The 14988-nt window shown below is 39.6% G+C and overlaps 1 protein-coding gene across 6 annotated transcripts in view; it reads right to left on the bottom strand.

The window, feature by feature from the left end:
* helz (helicase with zinc finger) overlaps positions 1-14988 on the bottom strand; it is a 276040-nt gene that overhangs the window by 218650 nt on the left and 42402 nt on the right. For 5 of the 6 annotated variants that reach the window (XM_043715064.2, XM_043715069.2, XM_043715066.2 and 2 more), the window contains exons 2-4: positions 13981-14202; positions 5117-5153; positions 3125-3249 (exon numbers count right to left, since the gene is read on the bottom strand). In XM_043715064.2, coding sequence (XP_043570999.2) covers positions 3125-3249; positions 5117-5153; positions 13981-14184 — 366 coding nt within the window. In that variant the 5' untranslated portion in view covers positions 14185-14202. Of the gene's footprint in view, positions 1-3124; positions 3250-5116; positions 5154-13980; positions 14203-14988 lie in introns of those variants that run through there. The other variant, XM_043715070.2, reaches the window with a different exon arrangement.

Genomic DNA, 14988 nt, shown 5'->3' with positions numbered 1-14988 from the left:
AAAAATTTATTCACCAAGGACATCATTGGTCTGGCCAGCATTTATTGCCTGTCCCTGATTGCCCAGAGGGCAGCTGAGAGTCAATGTCATTGTTGTGGCTCTTGCCACAATATTGCTCATTGTCAAACTCATGAAAATACAGTAGGTAACCTCAAACAAAATCATTATTTTACTGCACAGTACTATTTGTAACAAAATGGTCATGGATGGTTATGATAGCAAAAAGGCTAAGATAGCAAACAAATCTATGCCTCATTCGTAAATTTTAACCATATCCTTCTTTGAACTATTCTTCCACAAATATGAACATACCTGCTCACATTGTCTTATGAGATGATGTCAACTTATCTGAAGTAGTACACAGGCGGCTATTTAGCCTGCCACATCCATCCCTGCTCTTTCCAAGAGCAACTCAATTGGTCCAACTTCCTTTCCTTTACCTTGGATTGCTGCAAATGTTTCACCTTACGTAGAATCATAGAATCCCTATACTGTGGAAGCAGGCCAATCGGCCCATCAAATACACCAACCCACCGAAGAGCATCCCATCCAGACCCACCACCTTACCTATCCCTGTAATCTTGTATTTTCCATGGCTAACCCACGTAGCCTGCACATCTTTGGATACTATAAGCTTAACATGCACATCTTTGTTAATGGGAGGAAACTGCAGACCACGGAGTAAACCCATGCAGACACAGGGAGAATGTGCAAACACCACATAGAGAATCACCTGAGGGTAGAATCGAACCCAGGTCCTTGGCGCTGTCAGGCAGATTCACTGACCCACCGAGTCACCACATTTTGATAAATTATCCAATAACCTGCTGAAAGTCTAAACTGAATCTGCCTCTAACACATTCTCAGGCAGTACATTACATAACAACTCACTACATTACAAAATAAAAATCTGTACAGAAATTCCCTGCTCTATGCAGATTTGAGCAATTTGTTTTAACATCATGGAGACAATAGATAGTGCATACCCCTTTAAAGTGATGGTTTTCACTGAAAAGTTGCTTGTGCATGGGCACTGATGATAAGCTGACTTCTGAGTGTTCCACAGACAGTGGAAATGAAATATTGAGAGTCAAGGCAAGAGGAAAGAGATCAAAAATACTCCTGTTACACAGAAGAGAGTAATGTAAACAAAATTTACTTAATGAAGAGAACACTGGGTTTTAACAGAGATGGGATGTGATTCAGAAGCAAATTACTTTGGAAGAAAGTAATTTTATTTCAGGAAATACTAGTCAATGTTAGACAGTATATTTGGAGTACCTTGGTAGGGGGTAGTTATTACTTCCATGTTTAAACAGGAGGTGGGGAGATGATAACACGTTTGCATCCATGTAACTATATCCATATAGACATACTCTCTAGCATGGCTTCACCTGAAATTAAAAATACTATGTAAACTGAATAATTTTGTTTTTAACAATTCTTTCATAGAATGTAGTTATTCCTGGTCAGGCCACTATTTATTATCCATTGCTAATTGTCCTTGAATGAGGTGGTGAGCAGTCCATGTCTTCTATAAAAGAGATTTAGTCATTTTCGATGACAGAAAAATTGTCAGGCATTAATTCAGATTCATGCAACTTTTCATTTATATTTAGTAATTTTCTAAGTTATTTCAGCTGGGAATACACAACAGTGAACATAAACAGTACAGTATTTGAATTTGTACATGGGTTCTTTATGATATTCCTTGTCAAGAAAAACAAAATTCTGGTTTTAACATCGTTCACTTAAAGTTGTTTCACTTAAATCTGCAATTTCAAAGGACATGACTAGCAAATTAAGTGAAGAATTACTCCACTTATTGTGCTATAGGACAGAAGAAATCCAGGACTACATTTTGGCTACTGACTACATGCTTTTCTACAGAGTAAACAAATGTATCAAAATTAATTTTGCACATAAATTCTGATAAGCACAGATGAAATGTTTTTGCGTTATGTTTGCAATCATATTACTCTCATAGTTCATTGATCACAGGTCTCAAGACCACATAACAAAAATATGAATGCATGGTGGAAATAATATTGCTTGCTATTAGAATTCAGCTTTAACAATAATGCATGTGCTTTTTATTTAAAAAGAGAGACTGACAAGGGTTTGTTAGAAAATATATTGATTAATTAAGCTTATTGTGACTGTACATCTGCTGAAAGCAGGATATGTTTATGGATTAAAACAATCTACCTGATCTTGGTCCCCAGGTGTTGTGTGTACTGGGGGAAAAAACAAGAACTACCTGCTTGAATTAGCTAAAACGTTCCATTGGTTGGAATAGCTCTCCTTGTTTTGTCACACTGGTCTGCAGTTTCTATCTGGGAGATAGTTTGATTGCTCAAGAGGTATGTGGGCAAGTAATCCTTCAAAATGGGGCTGCAGTCAACATCATATTACACTACTTTCAGGTGAAGTGCAAATGCTGATTTCCCAGCATGTCTGTTGGGCAGAGTAAAACTTTATCACAGTGGTATGAAGTGATCATTCATACAGCTGTCAAAGATGGTTGTGCATATCTGTGTTACATGCAACAGCCCTTCTCTCTTTAAAAAAGGACCCAAGATGCTGGAATTGATTGCACAAGGTTTGCAAGATCAAACAGACTTTTGTCATCTCCTGAGCTACTATCCAAATTTACCTAATATATAGCAATCAGAATACAAATGTACGATTGCAGGCCATATACCGTCCAGCAGTCATTCAAGAAAAGTGGTGAATTTGTGGAGCATACATTGTTATATTTGCCTTTTTAGGTGTAAACCTTTTATCAATATTGAAGTCACTGGATCCTCTGCACACTGCAGTGTTAAATGGCAAAGTTTGAGTTTTTTTACAAAAATCACATTATATCAGTTAGGCTAACTGGCGAGTTTAAAAAAAAGTCCCCAAATCACATTTGCACACCTCCAGCAACTAGCTCTAACATAAGTCAAAGAGTGCTCTGGAAATTATAATACATGGCACAGGACAGGAGAACAAAAAAAACTCCAGAAGTTAAAACGGGGCAGCTCATCATTTCACTACCACTTAACTTGTGCAACATAAATACAAGAAATTTCTGCTAAATCATATGAGGGGGAAATAAAAATTGTAACACACAACCTACCAAAGATTCCCCCATCAAGGATTTTGATAAAATGCTGGACACTGCTTGTAACTTCCCCTCCACGTACATGCAGCGAAACACTGCTTGCAGTGTGCCGTCTCCCTTGGCCAGTCTCTCTGCCAACACTGTAGACACAGAAATATAAACCTTTCTTTACTTCACAGACTTCACTCCCAAAGTCTGTCAACAAAAGTTAAGAATTGAAATCCCAGGAGATTAATTATGTCAACTGTGTAGTTATAAACTTGTTTTGTGTCTTGTACAGTGTTAAGGTGTGAGATCAGAAAATACATGCTGGAGTATTTGCTCAGAAATCTTAGTAATCCCCAGTAAATTCTAAGACGAAGCCATAAGAAAAAAGGCATTTGCAGACAGGGTTACATAACCAGAGACATTGATTAACAGGACTTGTAGTGCTGCTGCTTAAAGCAGAAAAAACAAGTTCATCAAAAATCAACAATTTCTTTGGTCAGCTTATAAGAGTAAAGAACATGAGGATTTTGTTCACTAAGATGGAATTTGTTACAAGAGTATTGAGGGATAAGATGGTCAAATGGAATTCACGTACTGATTGGGCATGATCGAAAAAGGCAGCAAAGGCTAATGGCCTTGAATGTTTTAAAGTTCCCATGCTGGGCAGGTTTTCTTTGAAATAGCAGACCTTACGATGACTCAACTGAGAATACTCAAAATTGTCACAGGAATTGAAAGAACTGATCGAGACAGTTGCATTGAGGAATACATAGGTTTCACCTTAATGGTAATGGAATAACTTTCAGGGAAATTAATTAAAATATATATTATATGTAAGCTGAACAGAATGGCATCTATTTCCAATGAAAAGACAGCAAAGGTTAATGTTAGAAATCATGATATTAGGACCAGTTTGTGGAATGGTACATGAGAAAGAGTTGGTCACATTTCAGTGAAATCCATTGCATTTCCTGTTAATAGCATTCTGCGCAAGCTTTAGGCTTCCTTCTTCAATACTTGACTACAGGTTATAAATCTTATAAACTATACTATCTGCTTGCTGTACATAGAGTGGGAAAAGAACAGATCAGAAACTAAATTGCACATAATTGAAATGTAGTAAATGTCTGAATATCCTAGTGTTGGAATTTTACTTATTCCACTAGAATTTTGACAAGCATCTGAATAGGGTACAAGAGAATAAAAGCAACCTAAGATGGTACGCCAATTCAGTTTTCTGTCTGTGTTAATAGAACAGAGTTCAACTAAGAGTTAGAGACAGGTGCATGGCAGTAAGAGGAAGAGGCAGTGTGGGAGAAATGATGGGGCAGTGACCCACTTGACCAGGTTGGGGCTGGTGATATTGGTTTGCATGACAGATAGAGTGATAGTGGCACAAACAACAGGAGTGGGGAAGCAATGGTATGAATGACTTGTGTGGAACAGCAGTGGCAAAAGCAATAAGAGGGCAGGAGTTAGGGAAACAATTGCAGAATCATTGCATCCGAATTGTATCCCACTGACTCTTTCCAGAATGTGGATGTTTAAGGAAATCTTATGACAACTAAATGTGGCTCAGGTGCAATACTCTCAACAGTAACACAGCCTATCAACTCTCATGGAAGAAGAATGGTCAATTCAGCAAGAGCCAAGAATACCCATAAATCATACTCCTGAGCTAGCTAGCAGGATGGGAAATAATGAAGAAAATAAAAACAGGCCTCTTTCACCATGAGAACAAGCTTACTTTTAATTGGCACTCAGATGAGGCATGGTAAAAAGCACTGGTCTACAATAACATCTAAACTGTTTCAATTTTAACATTTGTCTTTGGCAATTAATTTAGCAATTGTTCCATACAATTAAATACCAAAATGGATAGTTTCTACTAGTATTGATTAAAGTTTAGTGAGTGATGAATGGTGGACAATTCACTGGTACATAAATATCCATTAACACCCGCCCAAAGCTCCAAATCAGCAGAACAGTGAATTTAAATAAAATGATTGTAATACATACCAATTTTACAGTCTCCATCAGCCTGGTCATAGTTTTTCTGCAACAGAGAGAACAAAGTAATTTTTGACAAATTGTATAAGATCGTTACTGCTTTTCCCAAAATAACTTATAGTCCAACAAATCTCAACATCTGCAGACAGCTCAATAAAATATTACTCAATTGTCATTTACAGGTCAAGTAATCTTTACATTTTAAATTAAATAATTCTCACTTATTTCTTGTCTGGTTGTAATACTTCTTTTTAAACAATATTTCTGTTGGAAAAAGATCTTTCATTGCATTCCACTATACACTAGACAAAAGCAGCTTATTTAGCCACTTGGTTATGCACTGACAGAACAGCTTCACATTTACAGCAAAGTGCAGTTCCCAAATCTGATGGAGAAGCTTCTGAGGTTCTGCTATAGCACAAGGAAAGCAATTTCCTTAACACCTTCACCCGGAAGTACTTAACAAACATTTGGAAATAACGACAATCTTTTCTCCAAACTATGCAGAAACGCCATACAAACAGTATAAAATTATTACGTTTTGCAGTTGGTTTCTTCACACCATATTAACTAATGAATGTTGAAATAATCGTCACTTCAAGAACAAGCTGATAGCAAATTACAACTAAATTGATGATTAACTTGCAAATAAAATGACAGTAAAAAACATAATCTACATGTACATTGGGCTGTCTTAATAATCCTGACTCTGGATGATCAACTGTTTGATCTACTCAGCCAAGAACACTGGCAAATATTGCACAGTTTTCTACATTTATTCATGGAGTGTTGGCATCACTGGCTGCTTTATCCTGTGTGGTGTAAAGCTTCTTGAGTGTTGTTAGGTTACACAGACAAATGGGAAGTTTTCTATCACACTCCTGACTCGTGCCTTATCAATGTAGGATCGGCAATGGGGAGACAGGAGGCAAGTTACTTGCCATAGACTTTTCAGCCTCTGACTTGTTCTTGTAGCCACAGCATTTACATGGTTGGTTTAGTTGAGGATCTTGTCAATAGGAACTCCCTATATGCAGCATTAAGTGATGGCAATGCTGTATACCATAAGGAAATGGTTAGATTCTGTGCACTTTAAATTGGAGATGGCTATTGTCTAACTGTTCTCTGACAAAATTTAATTGCCATTTATCATCCTAAATGCTATCCAAGTCTTTTCGCATTTAAAAACAAATTGCTTAGTGTCAAAAGATTCGCAAATGGTACTGAACACTGTTCATCAGCGAACCAACATTCCCACTTATGTTTTTTCCCGTATGGACCTTCAAAGTCCATACAACAGTGACTTCCAGAACCAGGAGTCAATCTGTTGGAGCAATCAATGTGCACACAGAATGCAAGCACGTTAAGGTTGCACGACTTAGAGGGACACTGTAACTAACATCCAACTTCTGATCTTCGAGTGGAGGCGAAAGTCTTTCAAGAAGCAGCTAAAGATGATTTTGTGAAGACAGTACTCTGAATAACTCCTGAATAAGCCCTGGGGCTAAGATAATTGACCTGCAGCAATCCCAACCAACTTCATGGACACCAGGTGTGATTCCAACCTGCGAAGAGATTCTGTCCACAATTCCCATTATTTTCCTAAAGACATTAAAGTATCTTCCACCATATATTGCTTTGCTGTTAAGGACATTAACGCTTACTTCACATCTGAAATTCAGCACTATTAACCATGTTTAGATAAAGGCAGTACTAAAACCTGGAACCTAAATTGGGTATCAGCAAACAGATTATTGCTGACTAACTGTCATGGTTATCTCGCCAGTGCATTGGACATCCAGGTAACTAGTGGGAACCAATGAAAGTTAGGGGAATTGGAATACAAAAACAAATGAAGTGCCTGATGATGGCCTCAAAACTATTTTTGATTGTTGCAAAATGACATCTGGTTTCACTGATTTTGGAAATAAACTTGGCATCCTTTCCTGGTCTGGTCAGACCTACTGCAAAATGCCCTCTGAAACTGCCAATCAATCCATTCAAGCTGCTACAAAGTCTCAGAAGTACAAAAACATATACATGGCACTGACCTAGGCATCAGAAACTATAACAGCAAACTCAAACCCATTAACCCTACAAAGTCCTCTCGACTAAAATCTGGGAGCCAATGCCAAAACTATCTTGTAGAAGAGGAGTCAAGCATTGTCATGCTCACAGAACTGTACCTAACAGTTCCGGACAACATCACCATCGTTCCTGAATATCATTACTGTCATTCCAACAGAAGTAGCAACATGATAGGATACAATTAGAAGAGAGTTACTCTGCAGTCCTGAATGCTGTCATGAAGTCTCATGGCATCAGGTCAAACATGGGCAAGGAACTTCCTGTTGGTGACCATTTACTGCATACCCTTTCAGTTGATGAATCACTATTCCTCCATGTTATACTCCAGTTGATGGAAGCACTGAGGGTGGCAAGTGCAGATAATATATTCTTGTGGGTGACTTCAACATTTACCACCAAGAATGGCTTGGCAGCATCAGCTATTACCAAGCTGATCGAGTCCTAAAGAACAGAGCTGCCAAACTGGGTCTGCTGCAGGTGAGGAAGGAACCAACAAGTGGGGAATAATATTATTAACCGCATCTCTCACATATGACTGCCACTGGCTCATATTTCAGGATAGAACCAATAGGAGAGCCACAGCAGAATCCCTGTGGTGACACCACAACGAGGATATCCTTCATTGTGCTGTGGTACTACCATTATGGTAAACAGTACAGATCCAGCAACAGAATACAATGAGGTGCTGGGGTCATCATCAGCAGCAGCAGCAGAATTGTACTCCAACACAACCTGCAACCTCACCGCCCAGCATACTCATTCTACCATTACCATCAACTTTCGTTCAAAGAACAGTGAAAGAGCAAATGTCAGGAACAGCACCAGACATATCAAAAAAAAGTATCAAACTTGAGAAGCAACAACAGAGACCTCCTTATCTGTCAAACAACAAAGCAAGTGATAAACAGAGATCAGTCATTCAACAACAAATGGATCAGATTGCAGATTTACAATCCCATCATGAATGCTGGTGGACAATTAAACAACTCACTGGAGGAGGTAGCTCCACAAATATCCCAATCCTCAATGACAGGAGGGCCCAAAACATCAGTGCAAAAGGCTGAAGCATTTGTAACCATTTTCAGCTCGGAGTGCAAAGTGAATCTCAGCTACTTTGAAGTCCCAACATCCCAGACACCAGTTTTCCTTCAATTTCATAATTTCCCGGTATCAAGAAACAGCTCAAGACACTGGACTCTACAAAGTCCATAGCCTCCGATAAGATTCCAGCAATTGTATTGAGGACCAGAGCTGCAGAACCTGTCAAGCCCCTCGTCAAGCTGTTCCAATGCAGCTACAATAACTGACATCAAACCCACAACATGAAGTATTTTCCAGAAACGTCCTGTTTGCAAACAACAGGACAAATCCAACATGGTCAACTACCACCACGTCAGTCCACTCTTACCCATCAGTGAACTGTGGGAAGACATCGACAGCACCTGCTCAGCAATAACCTGCTGAGTGATGCTCACTTTGAGTTCAGCCAGGACCACTCAGTTCCTGACTACTTTACAGCCTTGGTCCAACATGGTCAAAAAAAGAGGTGAACTCCAGACCTGATGTAAATACAAATTCTCTTGAAATTAAGGCTGCATTTGACCAGTAGACATCAAGGAGCCAGAGGAATACTAGAGTCAATAGTAATCAGGGAGAAAACTCTCTACCAGTTGGATTCATGCCCAGCATAATGGAAAATAGTGGTGTCATCATTTCAGTTCCTCAGGGTAGATATTCTCTAATCAACCTGCTCAGATCTGTTAATACATGCTTCTAGAGCAAGTGGGACTTGAACCCAGAACTCTTGACTCAGAGGTAGGGACATGCCACTGTGCCACAAGAACCTCAAGTGCCCAACCATCTTCAGTGACTTCATCAATTGCCATTCCTGCATCATATCAAGTCAGAAGAAAAAATGCATAAGGTAGATAAATCCCCAGGACCTGATCAGGTGTACCCGAGACCTTTGTGGGAAGCGAGGGAAGTGATTGTTGGACCCCTTGCTGAGATATTTGTATCATCGATAGCCACAGGTGAGGTGCTGGAAGACAGGAGGTTGGCTCATGTGGTGCCACAATTTAAGAAAAGTGATAAGGGAAGGTCAGGGAACTATAGACCTGTAAGCCTGACATTGGTGGTGTGCAAGTTGATGGAGGTGATCTGGAGGGACAGGATTTACACTTATTTGGAAAGGCAAGGACAAATTGGGGATCGTCTACATGATTTTGTGCATGGTAAATCGTGTCTCATTAACTTGATAGAACTTTTTTTTTAAGAAGTAACGAAGACAAAACTGTGAAAGTGATCGATATGGACTTCAGTAAAGCATTTCGACAAGATTCTGCATGATAGACTGGTTAACAAGATTAGATCACATGGAGAACTAACTACTTGGATACACAACTGGCTCGAAGGTAGGAGACAGAGGATGGTGGGGGATGGTTGCTTTTCAGACTGGAGGCCTGTGACCAGCAGTGTGCCACAAGGATCAGTGCTGGGTCCACTGCTTTTTGTCATTATGTAAATGATCCGGATATGAACATAGGAGGTATGGTTACTAAGTTGGTAGATGGCACCAACATTGGAGATGTACTGGAAAGCCAAGAAGGTTATCTCAGAGTACAATGAGATCTTGATCAAATGGGTCAATGGGGCGAGGAATTTATTTAGATAAATGTGAGGTGCTGCATTTTGGAAAAGCAAATCAGAACACGACTTATACACTTAGTAAGGTCTTGGGGAGCATTGCTGAACAAAGAGACCTTGGAGTGCAGGTTCATAGTTCCTTGAAAATAGAATCGGAGGTAGACAGGATAGTGAAACCACCATTTAGTATGCTTGCAGTTATTGGTCAGTGCATTGAGTATAGGAATTGGGAGGTCATGTTGCGGCTATACAGGACATTGATTAGGCCACTTTTGGAATACTGCAAATAATTCTGCTCTCCATGCTATAGGAAGGACGTTGTGAAACTTGAAAGGATTCAGGAAAGATTTACAAGGATGTTGCCAAGGTTGGAGAATTTGAGCTATAGGGAAAGGCTGAATAAGCTAGGGCTGTTTTCCCTGGAGCATCGGAGGATGAGGGGTGACCTTATAAAAGTTTATAAAATCATGAGGGGCATGGATAGGGTAAATAGACAAGATATTTTTCCCAGGGAAGGGGATCCAAAACAAGAGGGCTTCGGTTTAAGGTGAGAGGTGTAAGATCTAAAAAGGGACCAAAGAGACATCTTTTTCACCCAGAGGGTGGTATTTTTTTTTCATTCACTAGATGAAGGCGTCACTGACATTTATTGCTCACCACTAATTGCCCAGAGGGCAGTTAAGAGCCAACCACATTGATGTTGGTCTGGAGTCACATGTAGGACAGACCAGATAAGGATGGCAGTTTCCTTCCATAAAGGACATTAGTGAACCAGAGGCATTTTTCCAACAATCGACAATGGATTCATGGTCATCGTTAGATTCTTAATTCCAGATATTCACTCAATTCAAATTCCACCATCTGCTGTGGCAGGGTTCAAACCCGGGTCCCTAGAATGTTATCTGGATCTCTGGATGAATAGTCAGTGATAATACCACGGGGCCATTGCTCCCCTGGGCAATTATAGAATAAGCTACCAGAGGAAGTAGTGGAGGCTGGTACAATTACAACATTTACAAGGCATGTGGATGTGTATATGAAAAGGATCATTTACAGGAACATAGGCCAAATGCTGACAAATGGGACTAGATTTATTTAGGATATCTGGTTGGTATGGATGAGTTTGACCACAGGGTCATGGATAGGGTGAAAAGACAAGATCTTTTCCCCAGGGTAGAGGATTGAAAATGCTGTACAGCTCTATGACTCTGGATGGGGATGTTCACAGATGACTGCATGATGTTCCACACTTATTCTTTTCTCCTTAGATACTAAAGCAGTTCTTATCCAAATGCTCCAAAATCTGTACAATATCCAGGTTCAGGCTGATAAGTGGCAAGTAACATTCGTATCATGTAAAGTTCCTGGGCAATGGCCATCTCTAACAAGAGTATGTAACTGTTGACCCTTGAGATTCAACAGCATTACCACCACTGAATCAATATCCTAGGGTTTATCATTGATTAGAGGATGAACGGGACTCGTCAAGTAAGTACTATGGCTACTGGAGCAGGTCAGAGGCTCGGAATCCTTTGGTGAGTAGCTCGCCTCCTGACTCCACAAGGTCCACCATTTATAGAGCACAAGAAGGATGTGTGATGAAACACTCCCCACTTACTTGCCTGGGTGAGTGCAGCTCCAACAACACATAAGTTTGATAAAAATACAGGACAAAGCAGGTTGCTTAAATGGCAAAATAACCACAAACATTGACCATCCATGCCAGGGAAAAGACTTCAGAGCTCACAGGACAGGAACTGAAAAGCAAGTAAGTCAAACCGACTGACTAGACATGAAAGGAAAATTTCCCTGGATTTTGATCAGTTCCAAAGATGGGAAATAAATGGAATTTTTTGGTTACATGTTTTGAAATATTTCAAACAGTCTAAAATTTAGATAGCTTGGTTTTTTTTGTTGTTTAAAACAAATCTGCAGACTTGTGTCCTTATGTTACAATGAAAGACCACCACCGTAAATTAATTTTTAAAGTATGCTCCATCAAATGAAACTTTATTCGAAAATATTCAGCAGTAACATCAGTTGGGATCATAACATTCCCTAGGCAGCACGTTCCAAACCCATAGCCATTCCCATATGGAAGGATAAGGGCAGCAGATTCATGGGCACCCCACGATATGTATGTTTCCCTCCAAGCCACTCACCATTCTGACTTGGAAATATATCCTGATTCCATCAGCATCTTTGGGTTAAAATCCTGGAACTCCTTTCTCAACAGAATTGTTGAAGCACCTGCATGGATTGCAGTGGTTGAAGGATGTAGCTCACCAACACTTCTCAAGCGCAACAAAAAAAAAGCTTGCATCTTCAATTGTTTCACAGATGATTAACAGCGGACTCATAGGATGGTAAACAAACCAAGACAATTTTCTACATAGTTGATAGAAGCCATGTTTTAGGCATACTGGAACAGCTAGGCTGGGGACCCAGATAGTTCTAAAACCAAAGTGCTTAGAACTCATGTTGGAATGTTGTCAGGAAGCACAGCATTTGTAGTATTCCTTGTGTCTTCAGTCATTTCTTGATAGCATGTGAAATGAATTTGATTGGGTGAAGATTGGAATCCATGATGCTGAGTCCCTCAGGAGGCAGAGATGGATGATCCATTGCATTTCGGGATAATCATGGTGTCTCCTACAGTTAGTAATCTACCATTCCAGGAACTCAAAAGAAGGAATTCAGATAGAATAAACACAAAGCTGATGACAGGAAGTAGAAAAGCTGAAATGAATGTGGAAAGCAGAAGAAAAATGTACAAGAATCAAATCAAGATCTTAAAAAATATAGTAAGGAATGGGACCTTCATCCCTTTAAGTCTGCCCCATTCTACAGGGTCATGGTCTCAGACCTCATCTCCCCTTTCATGCCAGGTCTTCATAGTCTTCAACTCCTCAATACTTCAGAAATCCATCTACTTCCTCTTTAAATACTTAGCCACCACAATCCTCTGTAGTAGAGAATTCTAGATATTCATTACCTTGAAAGATGAAATTTCTTTGCATCTCAGTTTTATGAATGCCCCCTTATTCTCTCTGTTCCTAGTAGACATTTCCATCAGCAATATTCTTGCAATGTCTACTTTGTCAAGCTCTTTCAGAACCTTGAATACTTCAATAAGATCACACCATATTCTTTTTAAATTTAATGTATAAAGACTTAACTTGCTTTAGAAAAATGCAGAATTGACAGCTAGTCTCAGCAAAGACCATGAAACACATTTCAATTGAAGCAAAACACAACAAGTTCACTTATGCTCTTCAGGGAAGTAAATCTGTTGGCCTTCCTCATTCTGGCTGACTTGTGACTCCAGACTCAAAGCAATTTACTTATCTGTCAACTGCTCTCAAGGGCAATTAAGGATGGAAAAGAAATGATGGCCTGACTAGGGACACCAAAACCCATTGAAATAATTAACAAAATCTAAGTTCATAGAGTACTCGTTCTACTTTAATACAGTCTCCACATGAGCATCAGTTTGCACTGATTCATGAAACATTTTTAACACCAAAATAAAAAATATAAATTCCACATGGCACGTTTATCTTCTATTTTCTTTCGTGGGTGCTACTGACAGAGCCAGCATTTGTTGCTCCAATAAAAGCACTAAACATTCAAAACAGTTTGCAAATATCACTTCAAAATTGATGAATATCACATTCCTCACAACTGTGCTGAGACAGTGAAAGGTTTTGAAGCTTTTTACATTGCACCTTACTTCAATAGCTGCCTTACCACAGGTAAACGTGAGCTAATGTTTTCTGATATCGACAATGCCTTGCCATTAGAATTCAGACTAAATGGTTGGTAGTGCTTGAAGTTTAGTAACATTTTTTGGGCAGGTAATAATTTTCTGGTTTCCTGTTGCCATTTCAGCGCTTGGCGAGTTCAACAATGCAACCAAAAGTACATTCTAGTTTGTAAGCTACACACACCTAAAACATCATTCCAAAATAGTGTGGCCAATTAAGTGGTGCTCCAAGAAGACTTCACTTTTAATCACATAACATACATTCGCGTGGCAAAAACTGGCCATGTCTTTGAAGTGAACAACCCTTTTCCAGTGAGTCCATCCCTCCTTTTATCCTATACCGTACATTGCTAAATCAAAACACAATACTCACAAGTTGCAAGAAGCAGGCTATCCTGTAAAGAAGAGTTTCAATTCGAATACGATCTAGCTCCGGCTGGCATGATGCAGTGGTAATGGAAGGATTGCTAAGGGTAATGAGTGCTTCTGTACAGTACTTGGCTGCCAGCTCATATTCTTGCACTCTCAGGTATTCAAATGCTTGTTCACATGACTTATCCGGTCTCCTATATGCCATGACTCGGCAAACAAAAGCCTAGGAAAGAAATACAAAAACATCATTTATTATGCAACTTATTTGGTTTGCTGAGAAGATACTGTTAAAGCTAATCAAGAGAGAATAAACAGAGGAAAATATTACAGATGCTAGAAATCTGGGAATCAAGAGAAAGCACTGGAGAAAATCAGCAGGTCTGGCAGCATCTGTGGGGGGAGAAAACTGAAGTGATGTTTCGAGTCCAGTAGGACTCTTGTTCAGAAGACAGGTGATCATTTAGTACATGTACTTTTGGACAAGACTCCAACATTTTATGCTCCTAAGAATACAGCAATGCATGCCTCAGACACTTCCTAGTTTTGTAGGAACTTGTTTGAAATGCAGTTTCAACTTTCTAAATGACATTATGTCACTTCTAGACTAGATGGGATTGAGGTGCATAAGGAGGAGGCGTTAGCATTTCTGGAAAGTGTAAAAATAGCTTAGTCCCCTGGGCTGGATGGGATTTATCCTAGGATTCTCTGGGAAGCCAGGGAGGAGATCGCCGAGCCTTTGGTTTTGATCTTTATGTCATCATTGTCTACAGGAATAGTGCCAGAAGACTGGAGGATGGTAAATGTTCTCCTGTTCAAGAAGGGGAGTAGAGACAACCCTGGTAATTAGAGACCAGACAGTCTTATCTTGGTTGTGGGTGAAGTGTTAGAAACGTTATGAGAGATAGGATTTATAATCATCTAGAAAGGAATAAGTTGATTATGGATTTTCAACATGGTTTTGTGAAGGGACATAAATAAGCTGCAGAGCTGGGCTGAGAGGTGGCAAATG

Source organism: Chiloscyllium plagiosum, unplaced genomic scaffold, assembly GCF_037043375.1.
Source record: "Chiloscyllium plagiosum isolate Xiang-an unplaced genomic scaffold, Cpla_swu_hap1 HiC_scaffold_25, whole genome shotgun sequence".
In the NCBI taxonomy this organism is placed as follows: Eukaryota; Metazoa; Chordata; class Chondrichthyes; order Orectolobiformes; family Hemiscylliidae; genus Chiloscyllium; species Chiloscyllium plagiosum.
The sequence above is the reverse complement of the archived record's forward strand: the minus strand, read 5'-3'. Positions and strand labels throughout refer to the sequence as shown.